Here is a 19,317-nt window from a genome sequence, read left to right as displayed (position 1 = left end):
CTTGGGTAATAGAAAGACAAGAAAAAGTCTTTTCAGTTCTGCTTCTTACTCTTCTGTACTTATCCATAGGAAAACATGCTCATCTGTGCAACCACAACCCTCATGCTTTGATCCTTTGATCTTGACAGAAGTTCCCTCACTAAAGAAATTCTGACAAAGTCAACTTTACTTTTTAACCAGTCTGGACTGTAGAGGAATCATCTCTATCACTGAATTAAATATTTCCAAATTAATCACTCAGATTCCTCTTATAAGGTGTGCTTCATAGCCAAGAAATATACTTAGAGGAAGTGGATATGTTTTTGTGTCTTAAAACACCAATATCAGGACTCACCTTTCCTCACTGCTGCTACACAGTAGGGGAAACTGGGCATGGTTACAGTCTTCCATCTATAGTTTCATTTTTTTTTAGATATTTTATCAGCTGATGTAATTTAGAGATGCCTTCAGGTCATTTTAACTCACCATTGACATGATCATCCTGCTTACAACGACAGCAGTCAGAAAAGTGCAAAACAAAATTCAAGAACAAAGGCATTACTTGCAGTGTTTGTGGTTTAGCCATTACCACTAGACCCAAGTCCTCCATGATTTCAAGTTCTTCCTAGGTATAATGACCTGTTTTCCTCAAAACCTCACTGTAACATCTTCTTTATCATGCAGCTGTTAATTTCAAATATTACACAGAAACAACTTGATAAGACTTAATTTTTTTCATAAGGCTAAAAAAATAAAACTTTGGGGAAAGCAATGTAGTTCCCTAGTGTTGCCTGATCTGAAAGCGTACCTTCATACCATTTTTCCTTTTGCAATGTGTAGAAATTTAAAGTTATCCAGAATGGAATATCAAACAAACAAGAGTAGTCCCTGATCCTTTACATCTATAGTACTCCATGTATCCAATATCCAGCTCCTAAAATTGAGAAGTAGTTTGGAAACACTCAGTGTACACTTTCATCCCTGGGAGCTGAGATTCCAAGAGTTTGAATGGCTAATGAAACATTGTGAGATTTCCCAGCAGCCATGTTAAGAATTACCTTTCATACCAATATGACACAAAAGCATCAAAACTGCGCTCTGACCTTCATTCATGTAATTTAGTTAAAGTACATCAATCTTATCTTCTTTTATTAGTTGAGTGGAGGTTATGCTGTTTCATTTTAGGGACAATTTGCCCACGGTGTATTAAGTAGCACATTATGTGTTGGTGAAATGTAATATTGTGGAAAAACAACAAAAAAAACCCAACAAAAACCCCAACAAAAACAAAAACAAAACAAAACAAAAAACCAAAACAAAACAAAAAAGAGAAAACAGAAGGAAATGTACCTTGTAGAAAAAGTTTTTCAAAAAACCTATGAATTACCTGTTCTATGCTCTGCAAGATGATTGTCTTTGCATCCAGTCAAAGACAGTATCATCTAATTACATTTAATTCAGAATTTTATGTCTCTCCACTCCAAGAATAAAGAAACAGAGACTGGTTAAAAGATGATGGCTAGATTAAAAGGAAAAATCAGTTACCAAGTCAAGACTGAAGAAGACTGAAGTGCCTAAATTAGAAAATGAAATCTAAAACCTGAAGTTCGGTGGCTGCCTGGGTTTCCTAGACAGGAGTATTTTGCAATATGTTGTTTGTTCAGGTCTTTTCAGGCGAAGCCCTAACTACAGTATACTTCTTTGTGAAATTAAATGCTACTCAGCAACACTGACTTGGTACCGCAGCACGAATATCCAAAATGCAGACTTAATGGCTTTTTTTGTAATCAATGCCCACACCTGCCACCCAGTTTTCCATAGTAATCAGCTACAGATAATAAAAGCTCTCCTCAGAGGAAGAGGATGCAAGCCCAAATTTTGTATCTGCCAGGTGAAGGCTTTATCAGGAGGCAGGTAAGAGTATGTGCCCATGTCTCCGTGTGTGTAGATACATGGAAATAATTGGCTTATTCCTTTCTCTCTCTTATTGAGGGTATGAACACAAAGTGGTATTGTTCATTTGTTATTAAAATGTATCTGACCCTGAAGTATTATTTACACTGTTTACACAATCTTCTCAATATGATATCTTACTTTGTTTTATGCTCCTGACATGTTTCAGTCTACATTTCTTATTAGATTAACTAAAGCAGAAATTTAACAAGAATTTTTAAATAAATATATCCCAAAATTGTATTCTATACTTTTGGTATTTTGTCTATAGTATCTAATACTTATTTATGTAGAAAAAAACTTTGATGATATGATTTGATAATCAGTAACTTAGAAAGCTTTTCAAAGTAGCAAGGCCAGATTTTCCAAGTTCTGTGGTGTCAATGATATAAAAATATCTATAGCATTACACAAATTACTTCAAGTACTAAATTCTACACTGTGTACTTCATCAGACTGCAAGACCTTTTCTACCACATGCGGACTTCAGTACAGTTGTCCCTTTACCCTCTACATTGCCTTTGTCATTGTGCTAAGCAATAAGGTTACCCTGTGACCTCCTTTTAGAGTGTGGTTGTCCATTAAATAAATGTTAATTCATTCCAGCATCATCATTCTAATAGATTATAATGACCTTAGGTTCCTTCTAGGTTGAAATGAAGACAATTGTTTTACCAAATGGTTTATTCCAAGAGTTAATTAAGTTGTGAATCCTTTAAGAAATACAGTAAAACCCTTCCAAGCAATGCAAACCTTTTGCACAGGGTCAGACAATCCTAATTGTTCATCTTTTATACCAGTGTTTAAATGTTTTTAACACAGAAATTGTAACTCTGACTACCTTCCCATGTCAAGGTGTTCTGGACAGGGAATGGGCCATATCCATGGCACTATAGTAACTCTTGGTGGGAAAATATTTAATTGTTGTTGTAGCTCTCAGACAAGAGCCAGCAGGCTAAAAAGAGGCAATCACATTCGATGTTCTTTAAATCCTAAATTCAGCATGTTCTCCCCTATTTCTCTCTGTTAGGACTGTGGCAATGAGCTTTCCATCATAATCTAGCTTTTTTACCTTTCCTAAAACATATGATAAGATTACACATCTTCCCAAGATTTCCTGAGATAAATTAATATGGATTGGGGGTTTTCCACATCAGGTGAAAGCTTGACTACATTTTGTTTGGTATGTATATTTTCTTAATAGGTATTTAATGTGGGAAGTGGAACATTCCTTTTAGTTGGGAAAAATACACTCTACAACTATATTTTACACTTGTAGTGGGCTAAAACTTTTGAAAAGAAAATTAGACAAATCACATAGAAGAAAATATTTTGAAAATAATAACAAGTACAATAGGCTAATTGAAAACTAGAAAATTCCATCCAAATTTATTTCACTTTTTTTAGCTAGGCATGTTCTTTCCCTCTTAAAATAATAAAAATAAATCCTTGAGACAGCTTTGTATGACATAACACTAGCTCTTCCCAATTTTTCTTTCTGCCTTTTAAGAGCTATTTTGGGTCACTCCAATGTAGACAGCTCAGCCCCGCACATCTGCTCATTCACATAAAAAGTGAAAGTGAGAAAATCTGCGGATCACGGTAAAAATACAGTAGTAGGTGAAGGAAAACCTGAGTTTGGATTTGCTTCCAGGAAAGTAAGGCTGTATCAATCAGTAAGACAAATGCAATAACTTCAAATGTCCTGTCCTTTGGTCAGTTGGAGTCAGCTGCAGCTACATTGGCAGCCTCCTCTCGCAGTTTTGTGTGCACCTCCATCCCACTCACACCCTCCTGCACTGCTCAGCAATAGCTAAAACATGGTGTGCTATCAGCATTGTCTTGGTCACAAATCAAACCCAGCACCATACAAGCTGCTATGACTAAAATTAACTCTATCCCTGAGAAACCCAGTACAAAACCTTATTATTACTGCATTTGATTACAATAAAGGTGTTGATGGGCATTAAAACCATTAGAACTCTACCTGAAGCTCTACAGTGTTTCTCTAATTCCTGTGTAAGGTTCACTCAAAAGATTTAATGGGGTTATAAGGTATCCTCGAAAGGACATATCTATTCTCTTTACTTCCCTTCAGTCTATATTTGTAAGATCTTTCAAGTCCAGTGCCAGATCCAGCTTTTAAATTGGTACTAATTCTTGGGTAGCACGTTAACCAATATTAACAGGCAGGGTCTGTGAGTGGTTTAATACTATTAACTGCATTTTCAGATAAAAACACTGAAACACTTAAAAGTTCTTTGCTTGTGGTTTAAGGCTGAGTTGGACTGACCTTACCCATTTAAGATTTTTAGGGTTTTAACTTCTACATCTGTATGGGTACCCCTATGCTTCTGTTCAGTCAAAGGATTAAATTAGGCTCAGAGCTCAGTTCATCTGACCTAATTTGTCTATATCACTTCTATGTGCTTTAGGTATTTTCTTTAGTATGAGATGAACCAAAGATGATTTTTCTTGCATTTTGTGATAAAATAAATCTATGTGATCTAGATGGCAGACTTGGGTGTAGTTTAGCACACTTTACCAGGTGAATCCAGATGCAAATCATCTCATGACTGATTTTATTCTATTTTTGACACCAAATAACCCTGCCATCTAAACTACTTTAAATGTTGAAATGCTTTCATAAACATAATGGTTTGTCATGTAAAATTGTCAAAGCTCTAAACAAAAGTTCTAACATAATGAGATATCTATGCGTACTCAAGCACAGACCACAAAAGGGTTCAGCCAAAGAACAGTTTTTGCAGGAGGACATAGCTATTATCATAGAGTCAGAAGGCCATTAGAAACTGATAACTTGGGAATATTAAATGGCCACAGGTAAAAAATTATCTCTGATATGCTGGTGAAACAATCTCAATATAAGAAATTTTAACAAGCTCCTACTTTTTTATTGAATCGTACCACCATATTCTGTGTTGCACTAAAGCAATACGGGGAATCTCCTAATCGTTGTAGACCACCACTGCTACTCATTAACCATTAACATTACTCATTAACCAGGTGTACTTATTAACCAAATGTTACAATAGTAATAATAAGATTAATAGTATTTTATTCCAATGTTATTTATTCTGGGAGAAATTCACTCATTTAAGATTCTCAGAAAGATATTTCTTTGCACCTTGAAGATGATTTCTAAGTCCTTGACAAATATTCTGGGGAGATAAAGGGTATTACAACTGGCCAATGGTAAGAGATGAGATAGGATACTGAATCCTCAGTTACACAGATTTAGTGGTTATGGACTTTAACAGAAGGGCAGCACCATTTATTCTAGGAAATTCTGTCTCTAACAAACAAAAGACACTTCTACAGAAGATAAACTTTTATTTTGCTGTGGCTGAAAAGCTGCCTCACTGTGACAGCAGTAAGTTTCTCTGTAGGATGAATATGTTTACTGACACAAGCACCTAGACATTACTAGTGATGGTAGACATGGTGAAAGAGAAAAGTTTCACAGTTTGGGTTGTTTCTTTCCTATATATTTCACCTTTCTCTGAGGTGTTATTAATCTTATAATCATATATTTAATATTATTCTACTTTTTCACTATTATTGTATCTACTGAATTCACCCTAGTTTTTTCACTAGTCATGGAACACCTCAAACATCTCATGTAAAAACAATGTAAGTGTACAACAAGGCAAAGCATTTAAAGAAGAAAAGAAGATGAGAAATAAGATGGTGTACAGTAAGGCTCCACCACCATCTCTAAGTCCATTCAAAATATGGCTGTACTACCTCTTGGCTTTAGTTAGTTTCACAAGCTTGACTCTCCCTAGTTATGCTTAGAGCCCTGAAAAGATCCTTACATTTTGCCTTTTAAGGTTTGTACAAAAATTAACTGACTATACTGTTAAAGTTGTACTAATTTTTGGCATCATTACAAATTGCTTCTTTACAGAAAATTAGCAAGAGACTATAATCCTGAAAATCTGAACCGTAGATAATAAAAGCTTTTTCACACCATTTTGTAAATCAGCTAATTAAAGGTGCAGAAATTATAGATTTGGGAGCAGAAACATCTGCTAAATATAACTTTTTTTTTCTATATTTTCTTCTCCAAGAATGTCAGGGGTGACTGTGTTACACCTCAAAGTAATTTCGCTCTTCTCTCACATACCTTTGGGTTGCTTGTATTCAATTCACATCTAAACTTCACAAACAAAATGCTTAGAGATTTACTTTCTTTCAAATAAAACCTGAGAATAGAGAGAAACAGATAATAGCTTCAGGGAGGTCAGGAAATGATCTGTCAGTAAGTATTGGCAAAAAACAAACTGCTGTTTCAACTGAAAGTGGATGCAGGTCATCAAAATTATACTCTACACTGGCTGACTAGTTCTCCACTCCCTATAATGGGAGTTTAAACACATACCTGGAATGCAGACCACTGTTTGGAGATGTGCAAAGTTAGGAGCCTGAATCTGTATCTGGAAGAATTCTTCTAAGGTGTTTGTCTCATGTTCTAACCCATCTTTGGTAGTGGCTGTAATGGGTGCCTAGGTATAGAAAGAGTCAAATACAATGAGAGTTCTGAAAAATATTCTCCCTGTCATCCAGTAATTAACAGTCTTTGAAATTTCTACTAAAATTTACCTGTTGCTTTTGTTAAATATATCACTGCCTTGGTTTACTCCTGTCAACAAAGTCAGACCAACAAATAATTCTTCTAGAATTGCAGTTATCATCAGAGGTACATCAACCTGTATAACTCTTCTAGATTTTTCCTGATATTAGCCCATAAAAATAAATGAGTGGTTTAATATCTGCATTTTTATAATGTATTTTTCTAGCTTAACTATCCACTAAAACAGCAACTGCTGCACTGGGGACAGATTGTCATCCGTTTATCTCTCAGACGACTGCTTTGACTACCAACTTATTCTCTTGAATTTTCCCAGTTTGATACAACTAATTTGCTGGTCTTCATTAAAAACATTAACTCCTCCACAGAAAAGGACTATTCCCCTTCTCTCACCCATACACAGAGAAAAGTGTGTTCTTGTTTTATGACATTTCTTAATTTTCCAGCTGCATACAGAGGTAATCCAACCAGCTATTTTAAATTCAACCGCTATAAAATTAGATGTGATGAGTTATTTTTTTAGTGCAGCAGAATGCTTCCTAGGAATGTTACATGAAAAATGAATCTATTTACCTGTTCTCAGAAACTCTGCAGCCAGAGCTGAGTAACTCATGCATTTTCAGATCCATGTCAGATTCTCGGAGTTACATGCAAGAACAGGACTATAGCTTTTGAAATCCTTTGCATGAGTATTCTCACAGTCAGTGCAAATCAGCATTTGCAAAAAAAAAAAGATATCTGAAACATGGTTTGAAGACAGAAATCTTTTGCTGCAGTGCATGATTCCAGTGGTTTTTTATATACATTAATTTACTTTCTGGAAATCCACACTACAGGATGATGCAAATAAAAAAGAACTGAGTAAACAATATATACCCTAAATTCTGGCGTTCCTAAATGGCATGATTAATTGCAATAATTTTGCTGTAAATTTGGCAAAAATAGTTAATATACATGGAAATGTCTGTTAGAAAAATAGATTAGAAATAAATACTGTACACTGGAAAAGGTAAATAATAAAACATCATAAGTGTATAATTATATGTTTATATATAGTGCTCTCTATTTAGTTTAGATTAAGCATTAATGTTGAACGGCAAGCAATGTACTAACTACATATAATAAGAACTTATTCAAATGTTATGTCTCCACCTTTGTTAAAATTTTATTGGAAAGCTGCTCATAAAAACTCATAAAATTTTATAATTTCTTGGACCGTAATTTCAAATAACAGCCTATAGTGATTTTTTTAAATATTAAATTAGAAATTGTCTTGTAAAATTAAACTACTGGTTAATGCATAATAATATTTCATTTAAAACTTCCAGCAACATGTTGTGGTAGTATTTAAATAAAGAGGAAAAGTTATTAAAAAGTTCCTTCACTGCTTTACAACTTTAAAATGAATTGCCTTTGTCTTAAATATGTCAATTATTTTGGGAGAATGTTTAAAACTGAAAGCTAATGGAATACTGCTGTTCAAAGTTAACTAAGATGAGTCAATGGTAAAGATGACCAACCTGATTGAACAGAGAAATTTGTCTGGAACTCAAGAAAAAAAGAGAATTTAAGACATTTGATAGAACAGGCAGGAAACTCAGGAGAACTACAAGGTTGTTGTGAAGTTATGTAGGGAGAGAAAAGGGACAAAGTTCAACTAAAATTTTTTCTGGATAGTGCCATAAAAGAAAATAAAAATGTTTCTGTAACTAAATCATCAACCAAAGAACGTCTAATGAGAACCTTTATCCTTTACAGCATGTGGGAGGAAACACAGCAATAAAGCATGAGGAAGAGTTTGAGGCACTTAATTCCTTCACTTAAGTTTTTGCAGTAAGACCAGTTGTTCTCCAGGTACCCATACCCTGTCCTGTCACTACACACGTTTGTAAAAATTCCCTCTCCAGCTTTCCTGTAGGCCTACTTTAGGTATTGGAAGACTGCTGTTCTGTCTTCCTGGAGCCTTCTCCAGCCTGAATAGTCCCAGCTGTCTCAGCCTGTCTTCACAGGAGAGGTGTTCCAACCCTCTGATCATGTTGGTGGCCTCCTCTGAACTTGCTCCAGTAGGTCTGTGTCATTCTTATGATGGAGGCTCCAGAACTGGACACAGTGCTCTAGGTCTCATCAGAGTGGTGTACAGGGGGAAAAAAGCAAAGATAAATTTATAACTTTACAATATTCCCTGTGTTACCTATTACATGAAAATGGAATATCTGAAGGACAAAAACAATCTCAAAAAGACTCTGATAAGGATATGTTAAATTCAATAAATGGACTAATTACTCTGATTAACTAACAATTTCTGTTATTTATTTCTATTGTCAATTTGTCCCTGAATTTGTGTAAGTGTAAAGGAATGCCAGACAAATTGTTTCTGAAAATGTCAAATTAAATAAATCACTATAATACCACCCCTGGAGGGAAGGTTGCAGGTGCTGGAGGAAGCTTAATCTGAATCAATAGCCAGAGAGAAGGATTCACTCATTTCTTTTTACACTTAAATGTAGCCTGCAGTTCTCATATGGCAGGAAGAAACTGTGGGTGGCTGATAAGTATCAGGAAATTCTCTCAGCTTGAACCATTTCTCAGTGTTTGGCAAAAGCAAAAGGATATAAGCGCTGAAAAGAGTTTTGTGGTAATTCATTTGTCTGCCCTTTTCAGAGCTAATTAAACACAGAAACTTTCTATATCATCTATCAACTGGGCTTTATTTATTTATTGTACAAAATAACAACATCAAATATCAAAAGCAACAAATGATAAGAAATAATTCAGCATTCTATGTGCTAAATCTGAAATGCACATTAATGAAGCACCAGCAAATTTGACAAAATGCCATGGCATAATTATTTCCTAATTAGCTAGTGTAGTCAAACATGTAGGAATTACTGCTACTTACATGACTTTTCATTGTAGAACTCAGAAAAGGAAATGATAATGGTTTCATGCTGTAAAGACTATTCTTTTTGGTTTTGGTTCATCTACTTAGATAGTTTCAAAATGACAATGTATGCTGTAAACACCTCATGTTTAGTGTCATTTTTGATTTAATTTTGAAATCTTTCTAGAGTATGAAATACAAAATGACAAAGACACTGAATTAAATAACAAGTGCATGTTACAATTGTGTGTTACGATGCGCTAGCCAAGATCCTAATGCCAAGTCGTTATTGTAAATCACATTGATCTATAATTACAATGAACTGTTAAGCTTTGTATTCACAGAGTCCTTGGAAATAAATCAATGCATCACACAGAATCAGTATCAAATATGTGAAACAGAAAAGTGTTTCTGCTTAGAAATATTGTAAACTTAGGCAGATTACTCTGAATTTTTACGGACTTTTTTAATATTTAAGACTAAAACTGAGAAATAGTCTTTCCTTTTTTTTTTAAATAAAAGAAAATATTTGCATATGTCTTTGTTTAAAGAAAAAAATTTCTGAAGGCGTTTTTGAATTCTGAAAGGAGTGATCTAATGAGATGTATTTTTCAGCTTGAGGGACAAAACCTACAATTTAAACTCAACTAATCAATCCAGGTCAATCTGAAGATAACAGGCTGACATTTTATAAAGTGTCTGTGTTCCCAAACTGAGAGCACTTATTTATGTTGAGAGAACAATACACTCAAGTTTATTGTGACTTTTTGATGGAGATCTGGAAAGAATTTTACCAACAAAGATTCATATTTCTTCTAACATGGAAGGAAGAAACGTTGAAGATGATTTTTCCACACTGTGATACCTTTATTTTCTGCTCTTCACAGCTCATGTTTCGTAGCCCACTAGTTTTGAAAAGTGCATTGTTGTATCCAAACAAACAAGGCAAAGTAAAAATAAACAGAGTGAAATTATGTGCATTGGAGTATTTTTTTAAATGGTAACATTCTGTCCTTAGATAATGGGGGGGGGGGGGGGGGCGGCGCAGGGAAGGGGGGATGGCAAGAGATTCTTAATATCCCCAGAATGGCAAGAACTCTGCTTTAAAGATCTTTTACACCTTGTCATTTCCAGCCAAAGAGTAAAATGTAAGATCTGCATAATGACTCAACACAACCATGTCAGCTCCTAATAACCCCACACGTGTGGATTTTCTGATAAATACTGACATTTTATTTAGCTTAAAAAGGTCACACCACAAATTAATGCTTACGTGCCCATACAATTACAAAGGTAATGTAGACCAGATCCTATTATATGTTACATGAAGACTGTGGGTGAGGAAATTTAATTGTTTGCACTCTGCCATCCAAATGTACCTCATCAAGCAATTGATAATTTAACTTATAGCCTGTAGCTTAAAATTGTATTTTTAATCAAAAAGCAGTGGTATGAAATAGAATCTGGAGAGTTGAAGATCCAAAAATACTCATTTACGTCTTTTTATTTACATGTATGCATAAATTAAAATGAATGTATAGCAGACATGTAGTGTCTGCTTCTTTCTTTCTCCAATTCTCAAAACCTAATTTCACAGAAAACCATTGTTGAGATTCAGAGTACATGTTGTATACTACAGAGACCCTGTAAAACAATGTATTAAAAACAAAACAAAACAAAACAAAACAAAACAAAACAAAACAAAAAAAAAAAAACAAAAACCAAAAACAAAAAAAAAAACCACAATGGGGTGGATTCCAATTAATAAAGTCTCATATCTAGACAAAGATGAACACTTGTCTTCACCATGGCACAGAAACATGGAGTCAGAAGGGGAGTGAAGAGCATGGAAACATTTGCTGAGCCTTCTCTGAATTTTCAAGTTGGCAGCAATCTCCTATTGCAGAACTGACTCTTTTATAGGCATGTTTTAACAAGAATAGTGTGACTCAGGTCAGGCATTCCTCATTCAGCAATAATGAAAACAGGCCAAGGAGAAGAATTAGAGCATGAGTACAGAAGAAATGCCATCACCCCCTCCTCTGCTTCTGAGTGATCCACAGGTCTGACTTCAGCGACCTGTTGCATATATCACAGTACTGAAGGATGCACTGCACTTATGGTGCCCATAGACTGAAATCTTCCTCTGAAAGTTTAGCAGTTATAAAGAGTGATTTCAATTAGAAGATAGAAGCTGCCTATATATTCCATGGAGAAAGATAACACCTACCTCTTCTACAGTGCTTTTCTTTAGTACATCTTAAAGTCCTTAAAGTTGGTTGGGTTTTTTCCTTCCACTGTGTCCTTGTTTATATATACTTTTTTCAGAGGTTCTACTTATAACCAAATCTGTGCATAAAGCTTCCTGTAACTTAGCATTTTGAAAATTAATAGATGATTTTAGAAATCCTTCTTCCAAAAGGCAGAAATTTGCATCATCTGGGTGCAGATGTCCCTGAGGTGAATTAATTTTCTCACTATGTAATCTCTAGCAATTGACATAGTACTCACCTGTAGGCTTATTGATTTACCATTTTGTGTGGAGTATCCTTTGCAAAACAGAGGAGTCATTTTAAACCTCAGTATTCTTTATACACTAAAAGATGTACAGACTTTCAAACTGACAGTCACCGTTTTATCTAAAGGAGTTTGACATTTGTCCACCCATATTAGCTCCAAACAAAAAACAGATACAATGCTAAAGATATAGCAGCCTGTTGGCTAAGCAAGCAATGTTTATAGGCCTTCAGAGGATAAATTTTCCATAACAGAGGTTTCATGGACTGGTTTATAAAATAGCAGACCAGAATTTAATTACAGAAACACATGGTTTGAAAGATCTTCAAGATGCAGCTATCTACAGTTTAATTGTCTAGACTAAGCTTGAAGCCTAGGACGTCTGCATAGACAGTGTAGAAGCAATTAAGGGGAGTTATCTCCATAGATTTTTGAACAGAAAAAAATCCATAAAAATGGAAGCAAAAGGAATTGCAGATTGTTCTCTAGAGATGCTCTCTTCCCAGAGTGATTACACAGATTAAAAATCTATAGTGGTATCTATGCTTGAGTAAAGTAAAACCCCATTTTCATTGTCTCAAAATTTTGAAATGTCTCCTCTCGCATATTGCCAAAATGTCCACTACAAGTGTCACTCTGTTGATAGACTTTGAAGTCAGTGTTTCACAGCATTGGTCCTTTCACTTTAATTATAAAACTGTATTCTTTAAAGGATACTGGTCTATTAGAGTAATACCCAGTGAGTTGGTGGTAACTTGTTTTGAATGCTCTAAATTTTCTGTGGACGCAGAATTTTAAAATCTTGTTTTTAAATACCTCTGATGTAAACTGCAAAAACCAGACTTCCTACTGTAGGGCTGGTCACTTCTCAGCATTCTAAACTCTGAAAACTTAAATGATAGTTCTTCTATTGAATGTGTTTGCATTTTCCACAGCAGGATAATACATTTTCCTATTTATAAACTTAAAAAATTCTACAGTGCTTACCATAACCCTCCTACACAGGTGAAAGCTTATTTCTTTGTGCTCACCATGGTGTAGCTCATTTCTTGAGGCACAGAGAAGGACATTGTAAATAACATTTCAACACCCACTTCCCAGTTAATAATGAGCAAAGAGAATGTATGGCTAGCACATTTAAAGTAGAAAAAGGTCAATAAATACATAAGAGCTGTTAGTCACGTCTCTAATCTGCCACATACAACAAGGTTCACCATTAAAGTGGTAAAAAAGCTGATATTACAGGCCTTGCTTTAGCTTCACTAACCGTAAAAAATTAGCCCTTCTCTTATTTCTCCTCCTTTCTATGCTTCCTACTTCTGCGTGCATTACAAAGACAGCACTGTGATCAACACACTGATTTTGGCCAGAGGAGACTTGAGCTGAAGGCACACAAGATGCAAGCTGTGCCTTTCACTTAGTTCTGCAGTGAACATGTATGATTTACTATAGAACATGCTTCACAGCACTAATCACAGGTACTCGTAGAAGAAAAAATTCTGAGTGAATTGGGAGAGGAAGTGAGATGAAGGTTAGAGTATTAGGCTAAGCAACCACCTCTGCTGCTTAGCATTTAAAAGAGACAGGTAAAATGAAAAAAAACTGTTTTGTGATGCTTGAGGATCAATTCCAATACTGAAGACAGATTTAGTTTCAACTAACATTTTAAACTTTTGCAGTAAAGAAAAAGAGGAAAATTATCACTTGAATCCACATTCTTAATGGCAATTCCCCATAGACTTAAGAAATGGTAGTGTTTAAATGAAATTATGTTTCATATTTAGAAGCAGAGGTAATTACTGAAAGCTTAACTTGCACACTGGCCTTGTGCTTGGTCCATCTTCTAGGCCTCACTTTTTCTTTGCTGCTGACTTCTTGAAGGAATAATCCATATTAATTATTTCTTGTTTATATCCCTCATGTCAACCAATTATCGGGGTAAGTTTTAGTCCCTTTTATTTCCCTTGAAATGAGGAAAATAAAAGCTAAGGCAGTCCACTCATTGGTAAGCACACAAAAGAGAATCTTAAAATACACCCGGTCCAGGAACGTTATAAATTAACTGCAAAAAAGCAGTTGTAAAAACTTGAAAGAAATGTGAAATAAAATCATGGTATTATGTAAGTTTTTCTAACCTTAAGAGAGCTGACTCTTTACAAAATAACTTATTTTTTGATATCAAAGCACTTCAATCTCAACTTACTTTTAATAGATGGCTTTAGTGACTGTATTTGTGATAGCAGAAACCTTAGAGAACACATTGCACCAATGCTGTAGCTCATGAAGAAACAGACGCAGTGTAGTGTATCATGACAGGCTGAAATGGAATTCCAGCCGTGTGAAGGTAAATTTTCCAGCTGTGCTAGCAGAGATTGGAATAACTCACTCATGACTGCTGCAGAAAAAAGTGTCAGTCTATATCTCAAACTGTAGCTATCAAGCACTTTGTACCACTGTCTGCAGGAGACAGAGAAAAATTCAGAAGTAATAATATGAGATTAATGCATTTCTGTGAATTAACTTACAGTATTATAATATTTTTGCAATCTTTATTTTTCTATTTAATTTTTTTCTCTGAATTTATGAACATTCAGATTTTTTTTTTTTTTTAGATCAATATACTACTTATTGCCATGGCATTCTTTTTTTCTCCCAGAGTGGCTGCTTTTTTTACAGTTATTTAACTTGCTAGTGAAGGTTGTTCTACTGTTGTGAGTAATAAATAAAGTTAATTTTGTCTACACAAAACTGTAAAATGGGAGTAGAACTATAAGAAGAATATTTACATGGGAGGATGATGCAGGATAACTGCAGAAAGACCTGGGGTACCACAAAATGGACTCTTAAAAGTATCAGTTATTAAATAATGTATTATGTTTTCTTTGAAAAACAACAGGTGAATTTTGAGCAAGTGAACTTGTCGAATTAACAACACTGATTTTAACTAAGCACACATTTTTCCTATTCAACAGTTCAGAAGTAACACTAGTTTACCAGGTCTTATTTCTATGATTAAAATTCATCAGACATCCAGCTCTTTGGCTTATGCTTACAGGAAATGTGATTTCTAAAATGTTTTCCTATATAATGCAAGCTTGGAGTAATTTGGACTTCAAGATCAGACAAATACAAGCCTGAACAGGGACATAGGAACCTAAAATGTGCAAAAATATCAACAAAAGATACATATTAACATCACTGAGTTTAGATAATGCTTCTCTCTCCTTTCTTTACTCCTGACCTCATTATATGTTACAATACACAGAATATGAGGCATTACTTTCAAAAGGAAAACCTAGCACAAAAATAAACAAGAGAACAGAAGACAAGAAAGATGAAGTATATCAAAATTCTAATGGTTCCTACAAGATGTAAATAGGAGGATCCTTATTAGAGTAAATATCCTGCTTTTCACAAGGCTATGAACTCCTTTTGAGGCAGTGATTGTCTGTTTTTCCAACTGTGGCTGTACAAGCTCATTCCTAGACTTTCTAAACTAACTTCTCTTTGAGAATTTTAGATTTAATGTCATCTCAGAAATTACCAACTTAATGTTTAGTTGGTGCCCGGTCTCACCATCACTGAATTCGGACATAAAAAGGCATCAGATGAAGCAATCCTATATTAAAATGGTGAGAAAACAGCTGGAACATAGATATGTTCTCATTAAAAAATTGTTGGTTTTATCTGACAATTTAGTAGTTTCTGAACCCATAGAAGGGCAAGTATATCAGGGACAGTCCATAATTATAATCTATACACTTGCTTGGTTGTATATTTATTCCTATAATTCAAAGCAGAACATTTTATCAGCTGTGAAGGCAAAGGAAAATCTTTCTCTGCTTATATGCAAGAAATACATAAAGTGCAGACATGACCCTCAGTGCCTCACAGCCACTTACACTTCTCTCCTTATCACATACACATCTGGGTGTTTTATGTGACTCAGTGAAAACTTACAGTACCTTAGTGGTTCAAACCTTTCAGTTTTTCTGAAATGAAAGAAAAATGCCTCTTTAGGTGATACTGTGCCTTCTGTGCTCTCATCCTTTTCCCAGCACACATTTCACATACCACTGATCTCATAATTTCTGACTTTTGACTGGTCTCATAGTGACTTTCCGTAGGAGTTTAAATCCTCTCAGAAAAACTGTACAGCCACTCAAAAATAGCACACCTTCCTGAGCCACCTAGAAAAGGCCCTAGAACAAATAACTACTAAACTTCTAAAAGCTGGAGGCCCTGCCTATTTTTACAATAAGATTTGAAGTTGTTGAACTGTGTCTGTTTAAATAACATTTATTTCAGTGAAAATCTTCATTAGCTGTTTGGCAAATTCACTCAACTTCTGCCAGCTGCAGGACTGGGTAGAAAATGAACTCTAATTGGACTTTGAGGTAGCAAATTTGACACTCTACAGAAAAAGAAAATTGCAGCTGGGGTTTAGGTTTGTTTTGGTTTGCTTAATTTTGATACTTCTTTCACCACAGATGCTTTGAAACAGATGAAAATTATTTATTCCAGACCCAACCAGCCTTTCACCAGCTGTAGAAAAGTCAAACTGGGTGGAAGAGGAGGTACTCATTTTAGTATTCCTCTATTTAAATTTGACTCAAGCATCCATGAAAAATATTAGGCTCCATTCACAGACTACTTATAAAAAGCAGAAGGGAAATTAAACTAGACTGCTAGAAAGAAGGTTCATGACTACAGAACTCAAAGCAATGATTTAAGAGTGATTTACAGCACCTGGTGACAGCAAAAGTGAATAGCTATGTCCTGTTTCTCTCCTTTGTATAGCTATGCATTGTCATGTCACATGAAAACAAAAGCTAAGAGAAGGAAATATTCTCAAAAGCCTGGCACCAGGTTCAGTTACACAGAATTGGTGTAACTACTGTGCATTCAGGTCAAAGTAGCCTGGCAGTCTCAGAAAAAGAAACATTAGGAAACCTGATATTGGAGTACAAGTTCCTATTGAGATTCTGCAAACCCATCCCCTAAAGCAAAAACACCCAACCAACCCCCCAAAAAAACCTACAAAAAAACCCCCAAACCAAGCCAAACTCCCCAAAAAGCAAAAACCTACATGTGACCATAGGAAAACTTGCATGCCCAGAAAATGAGCTGGATGCACATACACACAAAACATGTATAATTTTTACAAGAAGAAGGAAATAAAATATTTATAGGAGTCCCAGATGCCATGCGTTTCTAGAGTGAAACACACTTTAATATACTCCTGATAATCCTTACTGTTCTCTTCTATATTTTTTAATGTTTCATCATGACCCTCATGAAATGGCTGTGATGACAACAGAGTGGAAGATTCAGTATGTATATTCAACCTACATACTCACTGTAATGAGCAATGCTGTGTCACAATAATATTTTTCTGGTTTAAATTTTGGCTTTGGTTTATTTTGACAAAATTTATCACTCTTTGCATTTCAGAGACTTCCCTCAGTGATGCCAAGATCTCTTACATGGAACTAACCTATTTGGAAAATAGTACCAAGTATACAGAGTAATCTGAAGATCGTTATTCTTTATCTGGCCTGCTTTGCCCAGTTTGGTCCTCCTCAGTAGAATATATTGACATGGTATGGTGTCAGTCCAGCAAAGCTGTGAGTTACCAAGATGACTAAGGCACTGCAGCACATGGCATATGAGGAGAGGCTGGAATAACTTGGTTTATCCAGTCTAAAAAAGAGAGGATGAAAAGAGAGCTGGTTACTATCTATGTCTGATGTAAAAGCACTGAGAGAATGAAAGCATGCTTTTCTTGAAGGTTCATGGTGACAGGACAAAAGACTGTGGACACAATATCTGCTGGAGGAAATTCCAGGTAAATGTTAAGAAAAACTTTTAAATTATTGGAATATGTTCCCCAAATATGTTGTATAATCTGCATTCTTGGAGATACGTTCTAAGCGCAACACTGAGAAAAGTAATCTACCTGGTCCTTCTTTTAGCAGGTCAGTGAACTAAATGATTCTCATATATCCCTCCCAATCAAAATAGTTTTATGACACTTTGATTCAGGTAAGAGTAATTCTCTGTTTAGCTATTCTGCAATTCTAGGAAATATTCACAGTTTTTTCTATTCATTTGACTGAAGGATGAATTTCAGTGAAATGGAGAAAAGGTCACCTTCATAGCAGTGTCCAATACAGAACGATTACTGCATTCATTATGCTAAAGTGTGCATAGTTTACATCTAATTGGTTGATTACAGGTATTTTTCAAGATAAGAAAATTATTTATTTCTATTGTGGTCTTTCTGGAACAAAGTAATCTGTTCTGGACGCAGTATGCTCAACACATTCACAGGGAAAAATGGTACTGTTTTTTCCACAATGTATATATTTTTCTAATCCAACCTAACATCATATTTGTCTCATTATGGCAGTCATTTTGTAATCGTGTCATAGCTCTGAACAGGTTTTCTCCAGGGGTTCCGTTCTACCTGTTCACGTGTCATAACAATGCTTGTGTTGTCATCTAATGAGCCAGATCAAGCAAGCTAAAGACGAAGGTTATTTGCATGAACTAGATCACTGCGTGGGAACATGAAGAAGATTTTTGGAGAAAAAGTGAGACCCTTTCATGACTTATTAAAATGGTGGCAGAGGTGGTCTTGATGACTATGTTAACAGTGAACATACATTAGTTATGTCAGAACCTAGCATGACACTTAGCCAGGAGAAACCTTTTTTTACTGCTGTCATTGTATTTCATGCTTCAGAGAGAGGAATAGCTACAGTTATAATAATCCCTAAGCAACATGGTGGAGAGTAATTTCTGATAATGAATCTGACTTTTGTACATTGCTCACTTCTTCCTTTCCTCCTTTTTTTTTTTTTTTCCCTGATGTTTGAATCTTCTCCATGTATTTAGCTTGATTGCACAATCAGCATTCTGAAAAATCCCATTTTCTCTCTCCATTCCCTTTCATCTTTTTACTGTCCATAAATAGAGGCAAGCCAGGAAGGGAAGATAAGTATATATCTATAATTGTAACAGTATAAAAACAACCCATGAAACATATTAATCACTGACTAATCTTCCATACTAATTTATCCCACTTGTCTGACAGCAGCTCTTTCCTCCTCTGATCTTTCCTATTCTGAGACCAAGACTTCACGATCGTATTCCTAACTAGCGGATGCAGTAAATTGGTATTATCATTTGACTACAGCTTCCTGTTTCCCATTATATGACAACCGTCAACATTCTGCACAGTCAGGAAAATATAAATTCTCATTTGGGAAAGGAAAAGAGAAGACAGTATTTTTCCTAAATGTGTTAACATAGTTGAAGTGAAATTTTTTGCACTGTTATTATGTATTTTGAGAAGCATGAGAAGGAG

The 19,317-nt window shown here is 35.2% G+C and overlaps 1 protein-coding gene across 1 annotated transcript in view; it reads right to left on the bottom strand.

Annotated features, from left to right (window-relative positions):
• The window catches only part of LOC120751450 (uncharacterized), a 183,284-nt gene that overhangs the window by 28,827 nt on the left and 135,140 nt on the right, over nt 1-19,317 (bottom strand). The window contains exon 3 of the mRNA XM_040061368.1: nt 6,338-6,461. Within this exon, the coding sequence (XP_039917302.1) occupies nt 6,338-6,461 (124 nt within the window). The remainder of the gene's footprint in view (nt 1-6,337; nt 6,462-19,317) is intronic.

The sequence above is a fragment of the Hirundo rustica genome, chromosome 1, assembly GCF_015227805.2.
Source record: "Hirundo rustica isolate bHirRus1 chromosome 1, bHirRus1.pri.v3, whole genome shotgun sequence".
Lineage (NCBI taxonomy): Eukaryota > Metazoa > Chordata > Aves > Passeriformes > Hirundinidae > Hirundo > Hirundo rustica.
This window is presented reverse-complemented; position numbering and strand designations above follow the sequence as displayed.